A 19,715-nucleotide genomic window follows, 5' to 3' on the forward strand; every position below is an offset into this window, starting at 1 on the left:
GTGAATAAATAAGCAAAACATTTGACAGAATAATGTGAATACTAAAGGGTTAAACTATTAACTGTTTAACGATTAGACTGTTTAATAGAAAATCTACATGTGGTATCAGGAGCAATAACATTATGGTTACTGGTTAAACATCATATAATAGTAAGTCAATATCCGGTAAATCCCAGTTAAATATAATTTCAATAGTTTTAATATTATTAAACATAAAGAAAAAAAAAATCCCTCCTCAAATAGTTGCTAAGGCTCCCAATTTATATTTTATAAGAGTTTATTTATACTTTCTGAGAAATTATTAAACCTTCATTTATTTTTTTTAAAGAAAAAAGAAGAAAATTCTTAGAGAATCAATAACATCTTTGTGTCTTATAGGTAGTTTTGGTGGAAAACTTGGGTTTATCGGTTGCATGAGACATTTAGATATTGGTAACCTACCAGTTGATGATGGAATGCCAAGAGGTTCAAAGCCTGTGGGAATTACCATTGGAAACTGTGCTATTCGAAATAGGTAAGTATAATTTACTGTCACTTTTTAGCTACTTAACAAATCGCTACATTTTAATGAGCTCAGATAATTGGGATGTAAAGATGTCATTGTTGTTTTACACAGGTTAGAATAATGAAATACTCTGGGGATGTGATGAGAACATGTGTAAAGAAATATTGTCAGATAAAGTTGATAAAGCATTTTGTTTATAGCAATATTTCATATGGATAATTAAAATACTTTAATAATTTGGTTTCTAAGATTTTTTGTCGTTCATGACATTGTGGCATTTTTGTTTTTCTGTCTGATAGATGTACTCCAAATCCATGTGAGAATGGAGGTATATGTATGCAAGATTGGAACACATTCACTTGTGACTGCAGCGCTACTGGTTATAAAGGGGCAGTTTGCCATATTTGTGAGTATTTTAAAGTTTATACAAATTTTGGTCTCCTTTGGCCACTGAGAAATGTCATATACTTTAAGGGTGCAGTGTGATATCTATGCCTTTCTCAAAGACATTTGAAATGAAAATGAAATAAGTTGACTTCACCAGGATATTACTGCAATAACAACATTCTTGGAATATATGCTTTGTACGTTGGCATTTTAACCACATATTGTATTCTTTTATTCTTTTGCTTGTTTCAGTAATTTAATTGCAGCCATACTGGAGCACTGTCTTGAAGGAGTTTTTAGTTAAACAAATTAACCCCAGAACTTATTCTTTGTAATCTTAGTACTTATTTTATCGATCTCATTTGCTGAACTACTAAGTTATGGGGATGTAGACACATTAGCATCAATTGTCAAGCAGTGATAGGGGGACAAAATCAGGCACAAAGACACACACACACACACACACATACATACATACATACACACACATACATATACACACATACATTCATGACAGGCTTCTTTGATTTTCCATCTACCAAATCCACTTGCAAGACTTTGGCTGGCCCAAATCTATAGTAAAAAATCTCTTGCTCAAGGTGCCACACAGTGGGACTGAACTCAGAACCACATGGTTGAGAAGCAAGCTTCTTACCATGCAGCCACACCTGCTACAGTACTATATTTTCTTGACTTCTACTTGTTTGACGGGTGAGTTGATTTGGGATTGTGTATTGCGACTAATTCAACTGCATTAAAGTCATTAAATACATACACTTATATTCACTTTTAATTTGTCATTTTATAGCAATAATACATGCATCCATGCATTCATTCATTCTCAAATATCAAAGTCTTTTTGGTAAACAACATTGGCCTGGTCCCAGACATTCTGCTTTACTGAGTAAAAAGCCAAGTGTTTTCTCCAAGATTAAAGACATTGTCACTTCAGTTTCTCCATTATGATAGACTTATTTGAAATTAAATTTTGGTGCAATTTTCAAAATATGAAATAACCACTGGTATTACAGGAGACAGTATTAACCAGAGTAAAAGAGGCAAAATGTGGGATATTTCTGGGTTGGGAAAAGAACTAATATTGGATCTTTTCGGTTTGAACAGCAGTTTTTTCTAGTGGTGTCATATGAAATTGTCACCCATGATTATGACTCCAGTATCGATCTATTGCATTTCAATCTGTTTTAGGATTAGGGCCGAGTTAGGGGGGGGGGAGGGTATCTTTTTTTTCTTCACAAATGTAAATAAACCCAATCTGTTTCTTAAACGAGGGACATATTCATACGGCACAGAATGTTTTTTACCTCAATCGACGTCAGTGATTGGTTGAAATTGCAGAAATTGAAGAAAAAAACAACAAATATCTTACAAACTATAGAATTTTCTCAATAAAGCCAAGAGAAAAAGATGTTTTATAAACACATTCTACTAGTATACGAAGTTTAAAATTTTTTAGTTACCTAGAAATTTTGTTAAAAACTGCCATTCAAACCGAAAAGATCCCTAATATTTCTTTTCACTCTCAGATATTTTACTATGAAGAATGAACTGGCTTCCCAGTTCTTCATATAACTAACCCCTATATGTTTTGGATATAACAAGTAGAATTTATGCTGGTGAAGTTTTTACTTTGTGATTGCAGTAAAACTGTTAACACTAATAATCAAAAGAATTAGATAAGTAAAAGGAATTTTTTTTTCCCCGCCATTAATGATAAATTGCTTTTCAGAAATAAGAACATTCCTAAATATTCTGAAATATAAGTCAACTTTAAAACCTGTTTCCCTATAAATTTCCAGAAAATAAATTACAGTAATATTTAGATTTTTTTCCCTAGTTTTATATTACTGTATTTTTTTAACTAGTCAAGAAGAATGGAGTTTTATCACAGCTGTTTCAAAATATTATCATTACAAATACTTTTTGCATTTTTATTTGAGATGACTAGCTTTATTGATACAAAGCCTATTATTTTTTCTCGTTGTATATTTTCACTTTCCACCGAGTCAGCAAAAGAGAACAAAAATAAATAAATAAATCAGAACTTGCTTACATTTTAAAGACCAAAGTGATACAATTTATTAAGTTGTATTCAAATGTCTCAGCAAAAAATAATAGTCTTAGAGTTAATTCTCCTGTTTATTCTTCCATATTTTTCAGTTTTGTATCATTTTCTTTGTGGTTTCTTTTTACAGCTGAACATTACTTGTCATGCCATTACTTCAAGATACATTCTCAGAATGAAATATCAAAAATAATTAAAGTTGATCTTGACGGTTCTGGACCTCTGAGACCATTTACTATAGACTGCTCATTGAAAAGTGAAGATGGTAAGTCTTACCTTAAATATCATTTTATGTCAATTTCTGACAGAGACACTAGGCCACAATATTGAGGGAAAGGGAGAGTCAATGTATTTGACAGGTGATTTATTTTATTAATTCCAGAAGGATGAAACACTTAGCTGACCTCAACAGGAATTGAACTGAGAATATAAAGGGCCATAACTAAATACTGCATGTCATTTTGTTTAATGCTCAGTTGACTCTTCCAATCCTATCATTATATATCAAGCAAGGTTTGCTGGGTATCAATATTTTAGTTTTTGTTATTGATCAACTATCTAAAACCTCTACATCAGTTACACATGACCTGTTTAAAATCCTTTTTCTTAGAAAAATTTTGTAAATCATTATTCTTATTCATTTTGTATATAAGGTTTTATCCAATTCCCCTTTAATGCTATCATTCAAAAAATAATAAAAATTTTGTAAATTGTTATTCTTATTCATTTTGTATATAAGGTTTTATCCAATTCCCATTTTAAGGCAGGCATTCAAAAAATAATAAAAGTTGGATAAAACTTTCCAAAATGTAACTTCTTGCTATCTAGGATTTCACCTCCAGGTAATGAAAAAAATTTTTAAAACTGTTTACCTTATGTTTAACCCTTTCATTACCAACCCGGCTGAAACCGGCTCTGGCTGTGAGTACAAATGTCTTGTTTTCATAAGTTTGGAATTAAAATCTTCCAACAAACCTTAGTCACAATTTATGTTTCTAACACTAGCTTAATGGTAATAAAGATATCTTACTAAATTCTTTGTTATATTTAAAGTAATTGAAAGAAACACAGAGCATCTCAAAAGAAATACAGTAACAAAAGGGTTAACTGCACTATGTGGCAAAAATAAAAGCAAGGATTTAATCTTTGTGCCTTTGCTCATGATAATTTTAGAATGTCTTGCAGTTCTCTCTTTCTTGAACTTTTCATAATATGAACAGAAAAGTAAAATACACATATAAATTTCTTCCAATATGAAATTATTTTCCATTCTAAACCTACATTTCTTCAGAAAACAATATTCCTGACAATCTTACTAAATCTCAAATTGATTAAAATTGTTCATTCTAAGTAGCCCCAATTATGTATGATCATGTAGTATCATGATGTAAAGGAAATCTTTTTAACCCTTTCGTTACCAACCCAGCTGAAACCAGCTCTGGGTACAAATACCTTGTTTTCATAAGTTTTGAATTAAAATCTTCTACTAAACTTTAGTCACAATTTATGTTTCTAACAGTAGCTTAATGATAACAAAGTTATTTTACTAAATTCTTTGATATATTTAAAATAATTGAAAGAAACACAAAGCATCTCAACAGAAATATGGTAACAAAAGGGTTAATGGTTAGAGTTTACCAAGAAAATTAACCCAATAGATGTCATTTACCAAGAAAATAAACCCAGCAGATGTCATTTACCATTTGACTATTTATCTCAGTATGTCTATGTACTTTGTTCTAAAGAATCTAAAGAGTTTGAAGAGCTCAGAAAACCATGATCAAATTCATACTCAGAACTGTAAACTGCTGAACAATTTTGATTTTAGTTTTTAGCAGAATTCTTCATTTTTAACATAATTTCTAAACTCTAATTCTTGTTAAATACACCGTGTTATTTGGTGGTAATTTGTTTAGTTCATTGGCAATTGGCTTTTTTTTTTTCAATGTACAGTTCCATGTATGATGCAAACTTGAGGGCAACCCTCTATAACTACTGCTTGAGCCACAAAAGCTCAACTCTTCAAAATATATTAGTTAGAAACTGAAACCACAGAAAGTAATTAAGATATCATTTTTAAAGGAAATCATTAACTGGCCTGCCTTTATATAGTTTGTAATTGATGTTTTTTCATAATTATGCTGCTAAAATTTTCTTCCTTGGGTGAAAAGCTGTAGAATATCTTTAAAAGATTGGTTTGGAAGAAATTATGGCTGTAATTACCAAAGTCAAATTTTAATAAACTGTTTATAATTCAGTCAAATTGAATTTGATTTAGAATCTTTACAATTCTCTCCATTGAATAGTTTTGTCACCATGTTAGCTTCAGGCAACATCAACCTCACAATTATTTCGTATTCTAACTTACATTACTGATACGTTTTTCTTCTTTTGAATTTCAATTACCTGAAAGCAATAATGGGAAAATGTTTCTTAATTATATTTTCAAGAAAGATGTGTTAGAGGTTATCAGCCATAAAATGTTATAATTTCATATTGCTATTTATCAGGGAAATTGTGTAAATCCTTTTCTTTCTGTACAAATCTAGAATTCTTACATGGTATTTAGATATGAAGAGCTTGTAATTATTCACTTTGAAAGAAAACAGTTTCCAATAATCCTTCATATTGACTGTATTTCTTATGTTTGGGAAACATACACTGACTAAGCCATGTCCAGAGAATACACAAATAGGTTTTGAACTTTCAAAATTGTTTGTAAAAATTATTTGAACTGTTACTTATTGATCTATAAGTTGAAGAGCATTTGGTTACACAAGGCCACATCCAAAAGGAAGATAAGGTCTTTTGAAGCAATAAAGAAGGAATTATAAAGTCTATGCTCTGTAGTCTTGTGATTTCTTATCTGTTTTGTTAACAAAGCAGGAATGCATAAATGTTACATTTTCATGCATGAACACTTTCTGTCAATTCTGTGAATCCTTGATAAATCACAGAAAATTGTCATAAACCAATATCCAACTGTGTTTCTTTATGACACTGTATGTGATAAAAGTATCCTAGCAAGAATAGTCTATAATCTCGGTTATTTGTTGATACCTAAAAATGGCAGGGCTTCTTCAAATGTTCTTTTGTTCCTTGTTTCAAGGATTATGATTATTGGTTTCACCTATCACAAATTTTTTTCCATGGAATTGTTCTTCTTGTTACAATTATCGGTATCAAACATACAGTCATCATCAAACTGTATGTACTAACAGAAATATAAAACATATTTTTAGAGCATACTTATACATATTTAAATATACACATTTAGGCATACATATTTATTTTATGCTTCTCTATGCCATAATAATTGATTTTCACAAGTATTGTTATTTCCATAAAGCCAAACATTTATATATATATATATATATTTGTTTACTGTTAGTTACCTTTCTTGTACAACTGAAAAGTTAAAATGATCATATTTCTGTACATTACCCAATGGTTGGAGCTATCTTAGTAGCACTACAGGCACCTGGGCAGTTCATTGCACTGGGTCCTATTGTATTAATTTATTGGCTGCAGTCTACAATATATACCAATTAGAATTGAACCTCTAGACTTGTGAGGCACCAGGCCAACTGCCCAGTGTGCCCATGCCTCATGACAGCACTTCCATTCATATAAACACAATGGCAGCTATAAAGTTTGAATCCATGATTATATAATCTACTGTTTGATATGTTACCCATTTTAATACTACATTTTAGTCCATGGCTACTTACAGTAGAGTTCACTCTTCTTGAAAGCATTCATGTCAGGCAAAGGGATATCATATGTTGATTCCCAAGACACCTATTCATGGTTTATCAGAAAGTACAGGTGGATAAAAAATTCCCACCAGAGACCCACTGACACATAGTATAAGGTTTCAACTCCATGGATTATGCATTGGGTGTCTACCATACAGGCTGAAATACAATTTTGTATCCTCTACTCTCCCAGCTTGTAACCAGTGCCTTAAGGCAGCAAACTAGCTAAGTAAATGCTTTGTGATATCCATTCCTACTCTTTAAGCCCAAATCCTGCCAACTTTGCTTCTATCCCTTTGAGATAGATAAATGAAGTACCAGTCCAGTATTGGAGTTGACCCCTCCCTCTCTCTCTTTTAAAAATCAGCCATAATCAAATCTGGGAGTAGATAGCTCCACCAGGTCATAAAATGCCTAAGACATGCTTATGTCTTGGCAGCTGCCCTATATATCTATTAGAAGTTGACCTGAAGGCAAGGCAATTGATGCCCCAGCCAACTTCATATTTTGAGAGCCAACTCAAGACAACTAACACCCACCAGAAACAGATAATGATTTTTTTAAATCTTATCTTATTTTCGATGTTATTTTCATATTTTTCTTATATATATGTGTCACCTGTATGTCTGCAGCAAAGCCTTTCAATTACATATATATTTGTGTGTGAGTTTGTGTTTGTCCCACCACCACCACTTGATAGCTGTTGGTTTGTTTATGTCCCCATAACACAATGGTTCAGCAAAAATGAGTTCTGGGTTTGATTCATTTTATTAAAACCTATCATGGTGTTGCCCCCATGTGGCCACAATCCTGTGACTGAAACACATAAATGAAAAAATTATGTATATATATATATAAAAACAAAACAAATCAAAATAGATGAACATCAATGGAATTTGTATCTTTGTGGTACCAGTGCCGGTGGCACACAAGAAAACTATCCGAACGTGGCCGTAGCCAGTACCGCATCGACTGGCCTCCGTGCTGTGGGCAAGTAACAAACACCATCCGATCGTGGCCGTTTTGCCAGCCTCATCTGGCACATAAAAACACCATCCGAAGACCCGGCAAGACTAGTCAGGCCATAACCCGTGGCCCCTACCTGGGACGTAGTCAGTCCACCTGTGCATACCTTCCTTCTTGTGACACTTGTGAAGACCTGTTGAGGCAAGTGAAAATCAATCAAAACAAATCAAAATAGATGAACATCAATGGAATTTGTATCTTTGTGGTACCAGTGCCGGTGGCACACAAGAAAACCATCCGAACGTGGCCGTAGCCAGTACCGCATCGACTGGCCTCCGTGCTGCGGGCACGTAACAAACACCATCCGATCGTGGCCGTTCGCCAGCCTCATCTGGCACCTGTGTCGGTGGCACATAAAAACACCATCCGAGCGTGGCCGTCTGCCAGCCTCGTCTGGCACCTGTGTCGGTGGCACATAAAAAACACCATCCGAGCGTGGCCATTCGCCAGCCTCGTCTGGCACCTGTGTCGGTGGCACATAAAATCACCCACTACACTCTCGGAGTGGTTGGCGTTAGGAAGGGCATCCAGCTGTAGAAACACTGCCAGATCTGACTGGCCTGGTGCAGCCTTCGGGCTCCCCAGACCCCAGTTGAACCGTCCAACCCATGCTAGCATGGAAAACGGACGCTAAATGAATGATGATATATATATAGATATATGTTAAGCAGTGTCTAGGTATAAGCAAACTTTAGATTTGTTAAAATATGTTTGTGATTTCAAAAGGAAAATTCACTGCAGTTACTATGAAGAAAAAAATTCTCTTCTGGTGAAAGGTGTAAAAAACACCATATCTGCCCAGTGCTGTTCGCTGTTGGATTCCTAGATGCTGCATTTCTAGCTGTTTCACTGTTATCAATGGGAAATACCAAAGAGAGGCAACTCTGGGCAGATTTAAAACCATAGCTTCACTGAAACACAGTCACCAACACTGACTGAGTTGTGCTATTGGACCTCCAAGTGAGAAGAAATTCAGGGGTATCAGCACCCATCAGTGTTTTGGCATAAGCAAACCCTTAAAATATGTTTGTGGCATATTTTGACTTCTAAATGCAAATTCACTGCAGCTACTGTGGAGAAAAAAATTTTCTCTTATGGTAAAAAAATGGTGTAAAAATACCATATGTACCCAGAGTTGTCCCCTTTTGGATTCTCATTTCTAGCTCTTTAGCCGTTATCAATAGGAAATACTGAAAAGGGGTAACTCTGGACAGATTTAAAGCCACAGCATTAATTAAAACACAGTCAACAACATTGACCAAGTTGCAGTATTAGACCACCAAGTCAAGAGAAATTCAGCAGTATCAGTGCCAAGCAATATTTAAGCATAAGCAAATATTAGGTTAGTTAAAATATGTTTGTAACATATTTCAACTTCTAAAGGCAAATTCACTACTGTTAGCATGGAGAAAAGAATCTGCCAAAAGTTAGCTCTTGTTGGTATTTCCATTTGATAACAGATAAATAACTAGAAATACTGCATCTGGGAATCCAACACTGAGTAACACTGGGCAGATATGGTGTTTTTACTACAAGAGAAAATTTAAGTTTCTTGCCATGAGACCTTGGACAGTAGGAGATCAAGTTGTTTCTTAAAAAGATCTACCCCTACTCCATGTAGATCCTTCAGATGCTTTGGTAAGGTATTAAATAACTATGGGCCCTTGAATCCCATGCTATTGCAATACATGGTCTTCACTCTAAACAGGATAGCTGGGACCTTTGGAACAGTGCAGTGACCACCAGTTCAAGGGCTGGTATAGTTCTCGATGCCTAAGTTTGGTGTCAACTTCCATAATCTTCCATATGTATATCACTGCATATCTCTCCAGTCTTTGTTCCAGGCAGTAGTAATAGCTCTTTCAGTCTCTCCCAATAGCCCAGTTGTTCCATTGATGCAATCTTCCTGGTGTAGCACCACTGAACTGCTTCAAACTCTGCTATAAATCTGACACTGTGAGGTGACCACAGTTGAGAGCAGTAGTCCAGATGGCTGAATACAAATGTCCTCTATAGAAGCAGCATAGTTTCCTGGTCCCTTGTGAAGATCCTCAGAATCCATCCAGCCATTCACCTGCACACTGTCACCACTTTGGTGATAGGCACATAAAATAAGTAATATTCTTAAGATTATAAACCTGAAAAAGTACAAGTTATTACACCTGGAAAAAGTATAGGACAAGTTATTACTTCTAGTAAAGAATAAGAAACTTTTTACTTAAAATATTGCAGCTAAAATTAAAATTTTAATATTAAAACTTATTTTATTATAGTTTACAAATAACACTATAATTATTTAAGTAGAATTTGGCTAATTTATTACCTTAAATACAGAAAAAAGTGACTAATTACACAAACTGACAAATTAGCTGAATAGTTTTGTACAATAAATTTTAAAGATGAGAACTGTAACGAGTGATAAATTAGAACTGGCATTCTTGGCTGCAATATTTTAAGTAAAAATTTTCTTATTCTTTACTTTACTAGAAGTAATAGCTTGCCCTATACTTTTCCAGGTGTAATAACTTGTCCTGTACTTTTCCAGGTTTATAATCTTAAGAATGCTACTTTTCATGCTTGCATTTTTCCATATAATATTACATCAGTTTCCTCTATTTTGATATTATCAATAATTGCTATCTCCTTGTGTAGAGCTGTGATGCTGAAGAACTCATCAGACATAACTATTTGCAAGTGTCCCAGCAGATTTGTGAAAACATTCTTGTATTGTATTCAGTATTTCACTTATCCTCTATGGGATTGTTTGTAGGATCCTTTGCTATCCTTTTGTGTCCCATTTAGTTTGAGATTTTTGCTCGTTGTCTCATTACAATCCTCCTATCCCTGGGAATTATATTTTTCTGTTGGTTTGACATTCTCTTTGAAGCCAATTTATTGCATATGTCATGCATGATTGTAATAAAATACTGCAGCTCTATGTCAATATCTTGTGTAGAGAGACTAGTAGACCAGTTTTATTCTATGACCTCTTTCTGAATACCCTTTCAATCAGTTTTATGAAATTTCAAACTAGTCTTCCCCTCCTGCCTTTTTTCACTTTTATTTGTGAAATAACTGATGTATTTAGAGAATAAATATTTCTGGTCTTTAACTTACTAACTTTTATGACAATCTTTTTGTATTTCAACAACATTACTCTAACCCTGTGTTGGTGGCACGTAAAAAGCACCATCCAAACATGGCCGATGCCAGCGCCGCCTTCACTGGCTTCCTTGCCGGTGGCACATATAAAGCACTAACTGATCGTGGCTGTTGCCAACCTCCCCTGGCACCTAAAAAGCACCCACTACATTCACGGAATGGTTGGCATTAGGAAGGGCATCCAGCTGTAGAAATACTGCCAGATCAGACTGGTGGCTGGTGCAGCCTCCTGGCTTCCTAGACCCTGGTTAAACCGTCCCACCCATGCTAGCATGGAAAACGGATGTTAAACATTGATGATGATGAAAGTAGTTGAGTGCTTCTAGTTGCCTGCATATCTGCAGTTTTCTGTAGACCTGCATTGTTAGATCTTTTAAGTAATGGTCCAAGAAAATCATTGGTGTCACCTAAACATTATAGATGAGCACTATTATTTGTGAAGCAGAAGTCCAGAACATTTTTACCTTGTTGGATGGAGCACTATTTGCACCATAAAGAGTATGTTTATGAGGTCATGCAGAGACTTGACTTCATATGACATTAGAGAGGTTGAAGTCTTCTAGAAGTATGTGAAGGCTGTCATTTAGGCTGGTTAATACTTCTTCCTTCTTTTCAAGGCTCTTTTCAAAAGAGTTCCTAAGATTTAGAGCATCTGGTGGGTGACATGTAATATTACCATTTTCATTCATTTAATGTTTATCAACAGAATGTCACTGACTGAGTTTGAGTGTAACAGCAGGACTGCAGGCATGACATCTTCCTGGATGTAGATTACAACTCCACCATGAATACTCTCTATCCTGACAGTTCAGAATAAAATATATTTTGGTATGTGTATCTGATATGTTAGCATCCAGAAGTGTTTCTGTTCATGCCATGTATATTGCTTGATTACATGTCACTAAGTCTCTCAGATATTGGGTTTTACATTGGTGGGATGTTACAGGGCCCCTGATATTCAGCAGGAATACTGGTGTGACCTGTAGGGTGATGGCAGTGGCCACTGGTCAGACACATGTAGAGGTGTCAGAGGTAGCCACCTTGGATCTTTTGTTCTTAGCAGTGGTCTTGAGTACTGGTCTGTGTTTCTCAGACTCAATGTTAGATGAAGCCAGGCACTAGCATAGCTAGAGTTTATGCTGCCCTCAGGCCCCCACAAAAAATACATATTGCCTACAGCAGACCCAAATGTGTTGTCTCCCCCCCCCTCCCGTCTAGCTACACAAATCCAAGTCAGCTGCCTTACAATCCTCTGTCATTTCCAAAAAAGACCGTTGTCCAGCAGCTACTTTCACACTGCATCTACATTTTGTTTCCTCTTAGAATCAGTGTGTGCACCTTCCACATATTTCCAAGGTTATCTGCCGGCAGCACCTAAAAAGCACCATCCGAACGTGACCAGTGCCAGCGTTGCCTTGACTGGCTTCTGTGCCGGTGCACATGACCTGCTGTGCTTGAGGGGACCTATTGAGTCAAGTACATCAACATCAAAATAAATATCAAATGGAAATTGTAGTTGTGATACCTGTGCTGGTGGCACATAAAAAGCACCATCCAAACATGGCTGATGCCAGCGCCGCCTTCACTGGCTTCTGTGCCGGTGGCACGTAAAAAGCACCAACTGATCGTGGCTGCTGCCAGCCTCCCCTGGCACCTGTGCTGGTGGCACGTAAAAAGCACCCACTACACTCACAGAGTGATTGGCATTAGGAAGGGCATCCAGCCGTAGAAACACTGCCAGATCAGACTGGAGCCTGGTGCAGCTCCTGGCTTCCCAGACCCTGGTCGAACCGTCCAACCCATGCTAGCACAGAAAACGGACGTTAAATGATGATGATCCCTTCCTGTCTTCATTTTTCCATTCTATGCCTCCCCTACTCTAATCTTTCTTCTTCTTTTCCAGCTCATCACTTCTCTTTCTCTTTTCTCTTGATCTCTCTTCCAGTCACCTTATACTTATTGCCTCTCTTTGCTCCCATTCCTATGCCTGAATCATTCATTTATCATTGTTCTGCCTGGTTTTCACCAGAATACCATTACTCTGATTAGGGTAGAATTCATTCTCTAGGTCATTCATTTTTTTCTCGACCAATCAATGGACTGATTGAGTATACCTATTAATAATGAACCTATAATGATTATTGGAAACAGCTGTAAATCAAATTTACTACAATAAAAGAGTATGTAATGACCATTACGTACACCTTGTCTTATATATCACTCTGTGTAAAAGATCTAACTGGGAATACAGCCATGGATTTACAGTATAGAATGATGATGAACTGTATCCTCAGACTCTACCAGAAGAATATGTGGTGCTCTTTAATATCTATAAAAATTTGTTGGCATGGTGTATTAACAAAGAGCTTATAACATATTTTGTCCAGATCCAGATTGATAATCCCTCATTAATAACTTTTTGTGTATTTATGTGTGTGTGTGTACTTTGCTTACATACATGTATATTTGTAAGTATGTGTATGTGTTTATATGGTTGTGTGTATATGTATGTGTGTGCATATGTATTAACATATAATAATAACTAATAAGGCTGATTTCTAAACTGAAGTATTTTTCAGTAAATATTTCAGTTCTCGTTTATGTCTTCTTAAAACAGAATTTTGGATAAATATATTTCTTCAAGTTTTTGATTATTAAGTAGATTTTACTCTCTTTCTGTTTAAGTCATTGCTAATGTCACTTATACTTAATACATCATTTCCACTGTCCAACTACACCATTAATATAATATTACTGATGCTGATATTATCAAAACTGGGTTTTAGATGAGCTAATACTGTCCACACTCTCATCATTTTTTGGTGCTAACGTTCATAACACTGGGTTTTAAAAATCATTACTACTGTCACTTATTTATTATTTAATACAATTAATCCAGTGTCCACCTACACCATATTTTCTGATGCTAACATTTTCAATAATGGATTTTGATCATGTTAATAATGTCACTTATTCCACACATCAGCTATCAATTCACACCATTTGTTGATAACATTATCAACTCTGGGTTCACAATATTGATTTTTAAAAACTACCATATGAAAAAAGAAAGTCTATGAAATATTCAAATCTTATTTAATACATTGATTTTTAGTTGGTAATTGTGTGTGTGTGTGTGTGTGCTTGCCTGATGTGATTGTGCATGCTGCTGAGTTTGTGTGCAGTGTGTATGTACTGTTATGCTTCTTTTCTTATGTATGTGTTTGTGATATTTGTGACTTGTTTGTGTTGCACATGTGACGGTTGGGCATGAGTTGTGTGTTGTTTTATGTGCTTTTATGTTGTATGTATTCAAATGTGTGGCTGTGAGATGGAGTAAGATACTTCTAAATTAGATAAAGGTCAAGAACGCAGATCAACAAAAGTAATTTACAGAAATGACATCTGAAGATGAAAATGTTGAGATATGGTTGCAAACATGAGGAAAGATGATCCAGCCCTTGACTATCTTGTCATTATTCAAGCATAACCTATTTCATATTATCTAATGTACTTTTCGTGTTGTTAGGGAATCAAATGTCCCACTCTTAAATTGTCTTCTATAAAAATATAGGTATCATTCTTTGTGAGGAATCACTTAATATTGATTTTAAGCTTAGTATTTTTCTTGTGTGATAAATACTATAATTGTTGTTTAGATTCAGGCCCAGCTTGATTGAAAGGTCAATAATGTTTCAATTGCGACCATTTTATTTTTTTCAAGCATAATGTATCTAGGACTACATTGCTAGTGTTTCTTTCTCTTTTTAAGACTGCAGAGTGTGATTTGAGAGAGGTTGGGTGTTATTTCTACATACAGCTTCAATTGTGGTGTTCAGGAAATGTGATTTGTGCAAGACAATTATGTAAATGTTTATTCATTTTTCTTCTTATAAGAAGAAAATTTATATTTTTACTTGCTAATTGTTGAGGAATGGGTAGTGTCCATGACTTAGTAGGCCTTCCATGACCAGTTAGTTTGATGTTATTAATATTTTGTTTAAACTGATGCAGGTCATCACCTGCAGGAAAGACATAAGTAGGGAAGACTGATGTTCTAGAGAGGAACACTGAGTATAGTTCTTAGTGCAAGGTGGAAAGATGAGAGGATTTGAGGTGCATGAGTGGTGGGTGTATGAGGCCAGTCATCTCTGGGGAGTATAGGCCATTATAGTAGCATAGAAGAGGGAGAGAGAGAGGAGACAGCATGACTGGTCCAGAAGCTGGAATGTGATTGAATGCAAATCAGTTAAGCTGTCCTTCTCTCGGTGTAGTCCAGAGTGTCCTAAATGTAGGAGCAGTATTCTATTGTAAAAGTGTCTTCTGTGAAAGCTGTACTGGTGGTCACTGTAGTGAAAGGGTGATAAAGAAAGATTCAATGTAATAAAACATAAAAAATATAATGTAGATAAAACCTGAAAAAAAAGACAGAATGGTCCATTTTTGAATACCAGTGATTAATAGGTTTCCACAATGAGGGCTCATCTAAGACTATAGCAGTAACAAAGACTCATTCACCTACATATTGTTTTGTTTATAGTAGGTTTGGTACTGAATTAAATTAATTTCTTTCTACATTGGAACTTTAGATATGTATATTGAAAGATTAAAAAATATAAACAGAAAACTAAAATTAATTTTGTTTATAAATTATTTTTAATGCTTCAATAAAAAGCAAATAAAAAGAACTTTGATTTAAACTTGAGAATTTTTTTATAGCCATTTTTTGATATTGGAAATCTTGTTTGATCGTTGAACATTCCAGTAATAGAATGAACTGAGAATAAAAATAAAATAAAAGGAAAGACATTTCAGTAATGAAACTCCTGTTGGTTGCTTAGTGACACATAGTTGATGAGACACTGGTGTGCAATGTTTTCTGTTCTTTGTTTTTATTCTTTATTTGTCAAGAAACCTAAAATGTGAATGGTTTAGGTTTAATGATTGGTATTTATGTTAAGAATTCTTCATATGAATTGTTGGTAAAGCTCACAAAATTTGTGAAATGAACAGACTTCATATCATTGCTGCTCTTGGCAATAAAAGTTTTCTTCAAGGTCAAGTAATTTGTACTGATGTGGTAAATGTGTCCTCTTTAACTGTTTCGATAATTTGGTGAAAGAATCTTTCAAATTTGGAGTGTCATGAACTGAAGTACTAAGTATATGAATAAAAATATCTATGACTTTTAATCATTCATTTCTATTCATATGTCAACTGGTAAGCCTTTTTATGGTTGCTCTACAAGCTAGATATAACAACTAAACCTATTTCAAATTGCATTTTGATTCCTTAAAAAAAAATAAAAAGTAGAACATCATGTAATCTTTGATTGGCTGTGTCTGAAAATAAAAGAGGATAGTCTTGGGTAGAAGATTTTCGATTTTAGGTTTGCTGGATAAGGGCTGGCCTGGGGAGCCAAAAAGAACGGTTGCTAAAATATCTAAGTCTTCTAGATTTTTATTCTTTTAAAAATTAGACAAACTGTTTGGCTTCATTAAAGTGATGAAATAAGAAACAGCGGGTTGCATAGTTGCTCCTAAATACAAAGACCCTCCCTGGTGAAGAATGTACCCTCAGCACAGATTAGTCATTAATGACTTTAGAATCCAGGCCAGAAGGATGCCAAGAAGTCAACCAATCTGGTAAAGAAGGATTTGGAAGCTTAAGGGCCTTTCATATGGTCAGAGATTTAGGGACATCCTAATTGAGAAATTCAATGAAAGGGAAGAGGAACTACAGACTTGTGACATAGAGAGCAATTGGGAATTTCTGAGGGACACCTTGTTGAGTGCCACAGACCGAATCTGTGGCTGGTGCAAAGTCCCAACTAGACCTAGGGTAACATGGTGGTGGAGCAATACAGTAAACAGGGCCATTAGAACTGAGAAACAAGCCAGGAAATCCTGGAAGAATGGGGGTAGCAAAAACCAAAGTCCTAGTAATTAGGGATGCAGACAAATCACAAATCCTTTCAGGTAGACGGCCCTGCTCAATCTGTAGAAGAGGTGTAAGTAGAAACTCCATAAGGTGCACCCAGTGTAAGCTTTTGACACATAAAAGGTGCAGCAATATCAGAGGAAGGTTAATAAGGAAACTAGTTTTTGTATGTGGAAGATGTACAGGTACAATAAATGCTGAAAATGGGCAGAAAATAGACTCCATCAACTGCTAAGGGAACAAGCTAGAGGTAGTAGATAGCTTCCGTTATCTAGGTGACCAAGTTAGTAGTGGAGGTGGATGCTCTGGGAGCATAGCTATGAGAATATGATTAGGATGAGCAAAGTTCAGAGAGCTCCTACCCCTGCTGGCAACAAAGGGCCTCTCTCTCAGTGAAAGGCTGATTGTTTGCTGCATGGTAGTGAAACATGGGCTGTGACAGTCAAGGACATGCATAGGCTTGAAAGAAGTGAAGCCAGTATACTTTGCTGGATGTGCAATGTCAGTGTGCACATTCAACAGAGTGTAAGCATCTTGAGAGAAAGGTTAGGCATAAGAGGCATCAGATGTGGTGTACAAGAGAGACAACTGCACTGATATAGTCATTTGATGCATATGGATGAGGACAGCAGTGTAAAGAAGTACCGATCTCTAACTGTGGAGGGAACCTGTGGTAGAGGTAGACCCAGGAAGACATGGAACAAGGTGGTGAAGCATGATTTTCCAACTTTGAGCCTCACAGAGGCAATGACTAGTGACTGAGACCTTTGGCGATGTGCTGTGCTTGAGAGGATCTGTCATGCCAAGTGCACCCATGCTGGTGGCACGTAGAGAACATCTTTTGAACACTGGGCTTCACAGAAGCAAAGTGAATGAGTTCCATTCAAGCATTGGGCCTGATGGAGGCAAAGCGGCTGAGTTCCTTTCAAGTGTTGAGCCTCACGGATACAATGACTGAGACCTTTGGAATTGTCATGCTTAAGAAGACCCATCAAGCCAAGCAAAATCACAGTTGTGACAGATACTGATGTCACACAAATTGGCATCCATGCCGGTGGCATGTAAAAGCACCCTTGGAGTGGTTGGCATTACGAAGTGCATCCAGTCATAGAAAACCATGCCAAATCAGACTGGAGTCTGGCGCAACCTTCCAGCATACCAGCCCAGTCAACCCATGCCAGCATGGACAAGACATTTGATGATGATGATACTCTATGTTAATGTTACTTTTATATGTGAATCCAATTCAATGTAATTTAGAGGTAAACTCTGCATCAGTGTGCTAGTGAAATACAGAAAGATTTCTAGAATGAGAACATAAATTACAAGGTAATTAACTTTATGCTGCTAAGAAAAAAGCGGTAAGGTTAGTGTTTTAAGTTGAAGTCCTTAATTTTTAAAATGTGAAATTAGAGAGGAGAAATATAAGCAAATGCTCGGAGATATTTTTACAGTGGGCAAAGTATATTGAGGAATGGTTGATGGTTGAACAGAATAGTGGGGAAGTTGGGGAGAGGGTCTTTTTGCTGACTCTTTTCTTTTTTTTAAATGGTAGTGTCATTTGAAGATTTAGTTGCTATATCTAGCAGACGAGCAACCATGGATAGGATTAGCACTTGTATTTGTAACATTTAGTGGTCATATATATACATACACTCATACATGCCAATTGTGTAGAAAATTTTAAGATTAGATAAATTACTTCTTTCGACAAATGGGTGTAGAAAAATATCCTTCAGTTTAAAGTTCTTCATTCTATACCGAAAATACAGTTAAAATATAGGTACAGTAACTGTGTGATTAAGTAGTAAGCTATTGACCAAATTGGTCACAAATCTAAATCTTACTACAGACTTTGTTCTGTCTTTAAACAAAGCTTTTAACTGTTCTCACTGTTGTGTTCCTAACTAACATACAAAAAATAGTTCCATTTTTACTGGTGGAAATGTAGTAAGAGGAATGAGCATCCAACTGTAAAAATATTAATCCAATGCAAAATTAACTCATCCAAACAAGCATGGATGAAGAATTAATAAGACTTGCTTGGTTAAATTGACTTCTTGAGTATTACAAACATATAAACTTTCATTAGTTGAACATGGTCATTATGTTACTCTTTGAGTCTCATTTATTATATTCCACTTATTTGTGGTTGTTTGTGCTTGACTTCTTCAAAGGTTTACACAATGACACTAATCATAACACTTTTATTTTGATATTAATAAATGTGGATTCTTTTTTTTTTATGTTTGTGTATATTTTAATATCAGCACTATTCCTCATTACCTCCCTCAACTTCCTTATCATATTTTACATGTTATTTCATATTGGATTCCATGTAGATTAACAAATCTGTTACATCTTCTCTCATGTCCACTCTTTGATTCAATCTTTTTCCAATCTTAATTACCTTGCATGAAAAATTTCCTTGTTTTATCCCAGCTCTATTATTAAGCTTCATAACCAGATCTTTTTGGCAGCCTCATTACATGCTTTTATAGCTTCAGACCATGTTATAGTGTTTCATGTTATTTTATGTTTCATTGTCTCAGATATATGAAATGACATTAGATATTGTGAAATGTTATAAATGGCACAAATTTAATTCCAGCTTTGGCTTTATCATATGTAACATCAGATCATTGTTATGTCAACTTTGGCATGATCCATTATGAAGTTTAACCAACCAAAACTTCTCCTTTTGTATTAACCATTCAGGTTAGATTTATAAAGCAAAATCTGAAAAGTAAAAAGATTTATAATCATTGCTGCCCCTAACATTTTTCAAAGTCAAACAATTTTACTTTTTGGAGCATACACTATATTTTTCTTAGTGAAAACTATTTTGTATTTT

The 19,715-nt window shown here is 35.3% G+C and overlaps 1 protein-coding gene across 1 annotated transcript in view; it reads left to right on the forward strand.

Annotated features, from left to right (window-relative positions):
• LOC115209257 (neurexin-4) overlaps positions 1–19,715 on the forward strand; it is a 586,511-nt gene that overhangs the window by 367,013 nt on the left and 199,783 nt on the right. Inside the window, exons 12-14 of the mRNA XM_029777551.2 lie at positions 379–514; positions 805–911; positions 3,106–3,240. Coding sequence (XP_029633411.1) covers positions 379–514; positions 805–911; positions 3,106–3,240 — 378 coding nt within the window. The remainder of the gene's footprint in view (positions 1–378; positions 515–804; positions 912–3,105; positions 3,241–19,715) is intronic.

The sequence above is a fragment of the Octopus sinensis genome, linkage group LG3 (assembly GCF_006345805.1).
Source record: "Octopus sinensis linkage group LG3, ASM634580v1, whole genome shotgun sequence".
NCBI lineage: Eukaryota > Metazoa > Mollusca > Cephalopoda > Octopoda > Octopodidae > Octopus > Octopus sinensis.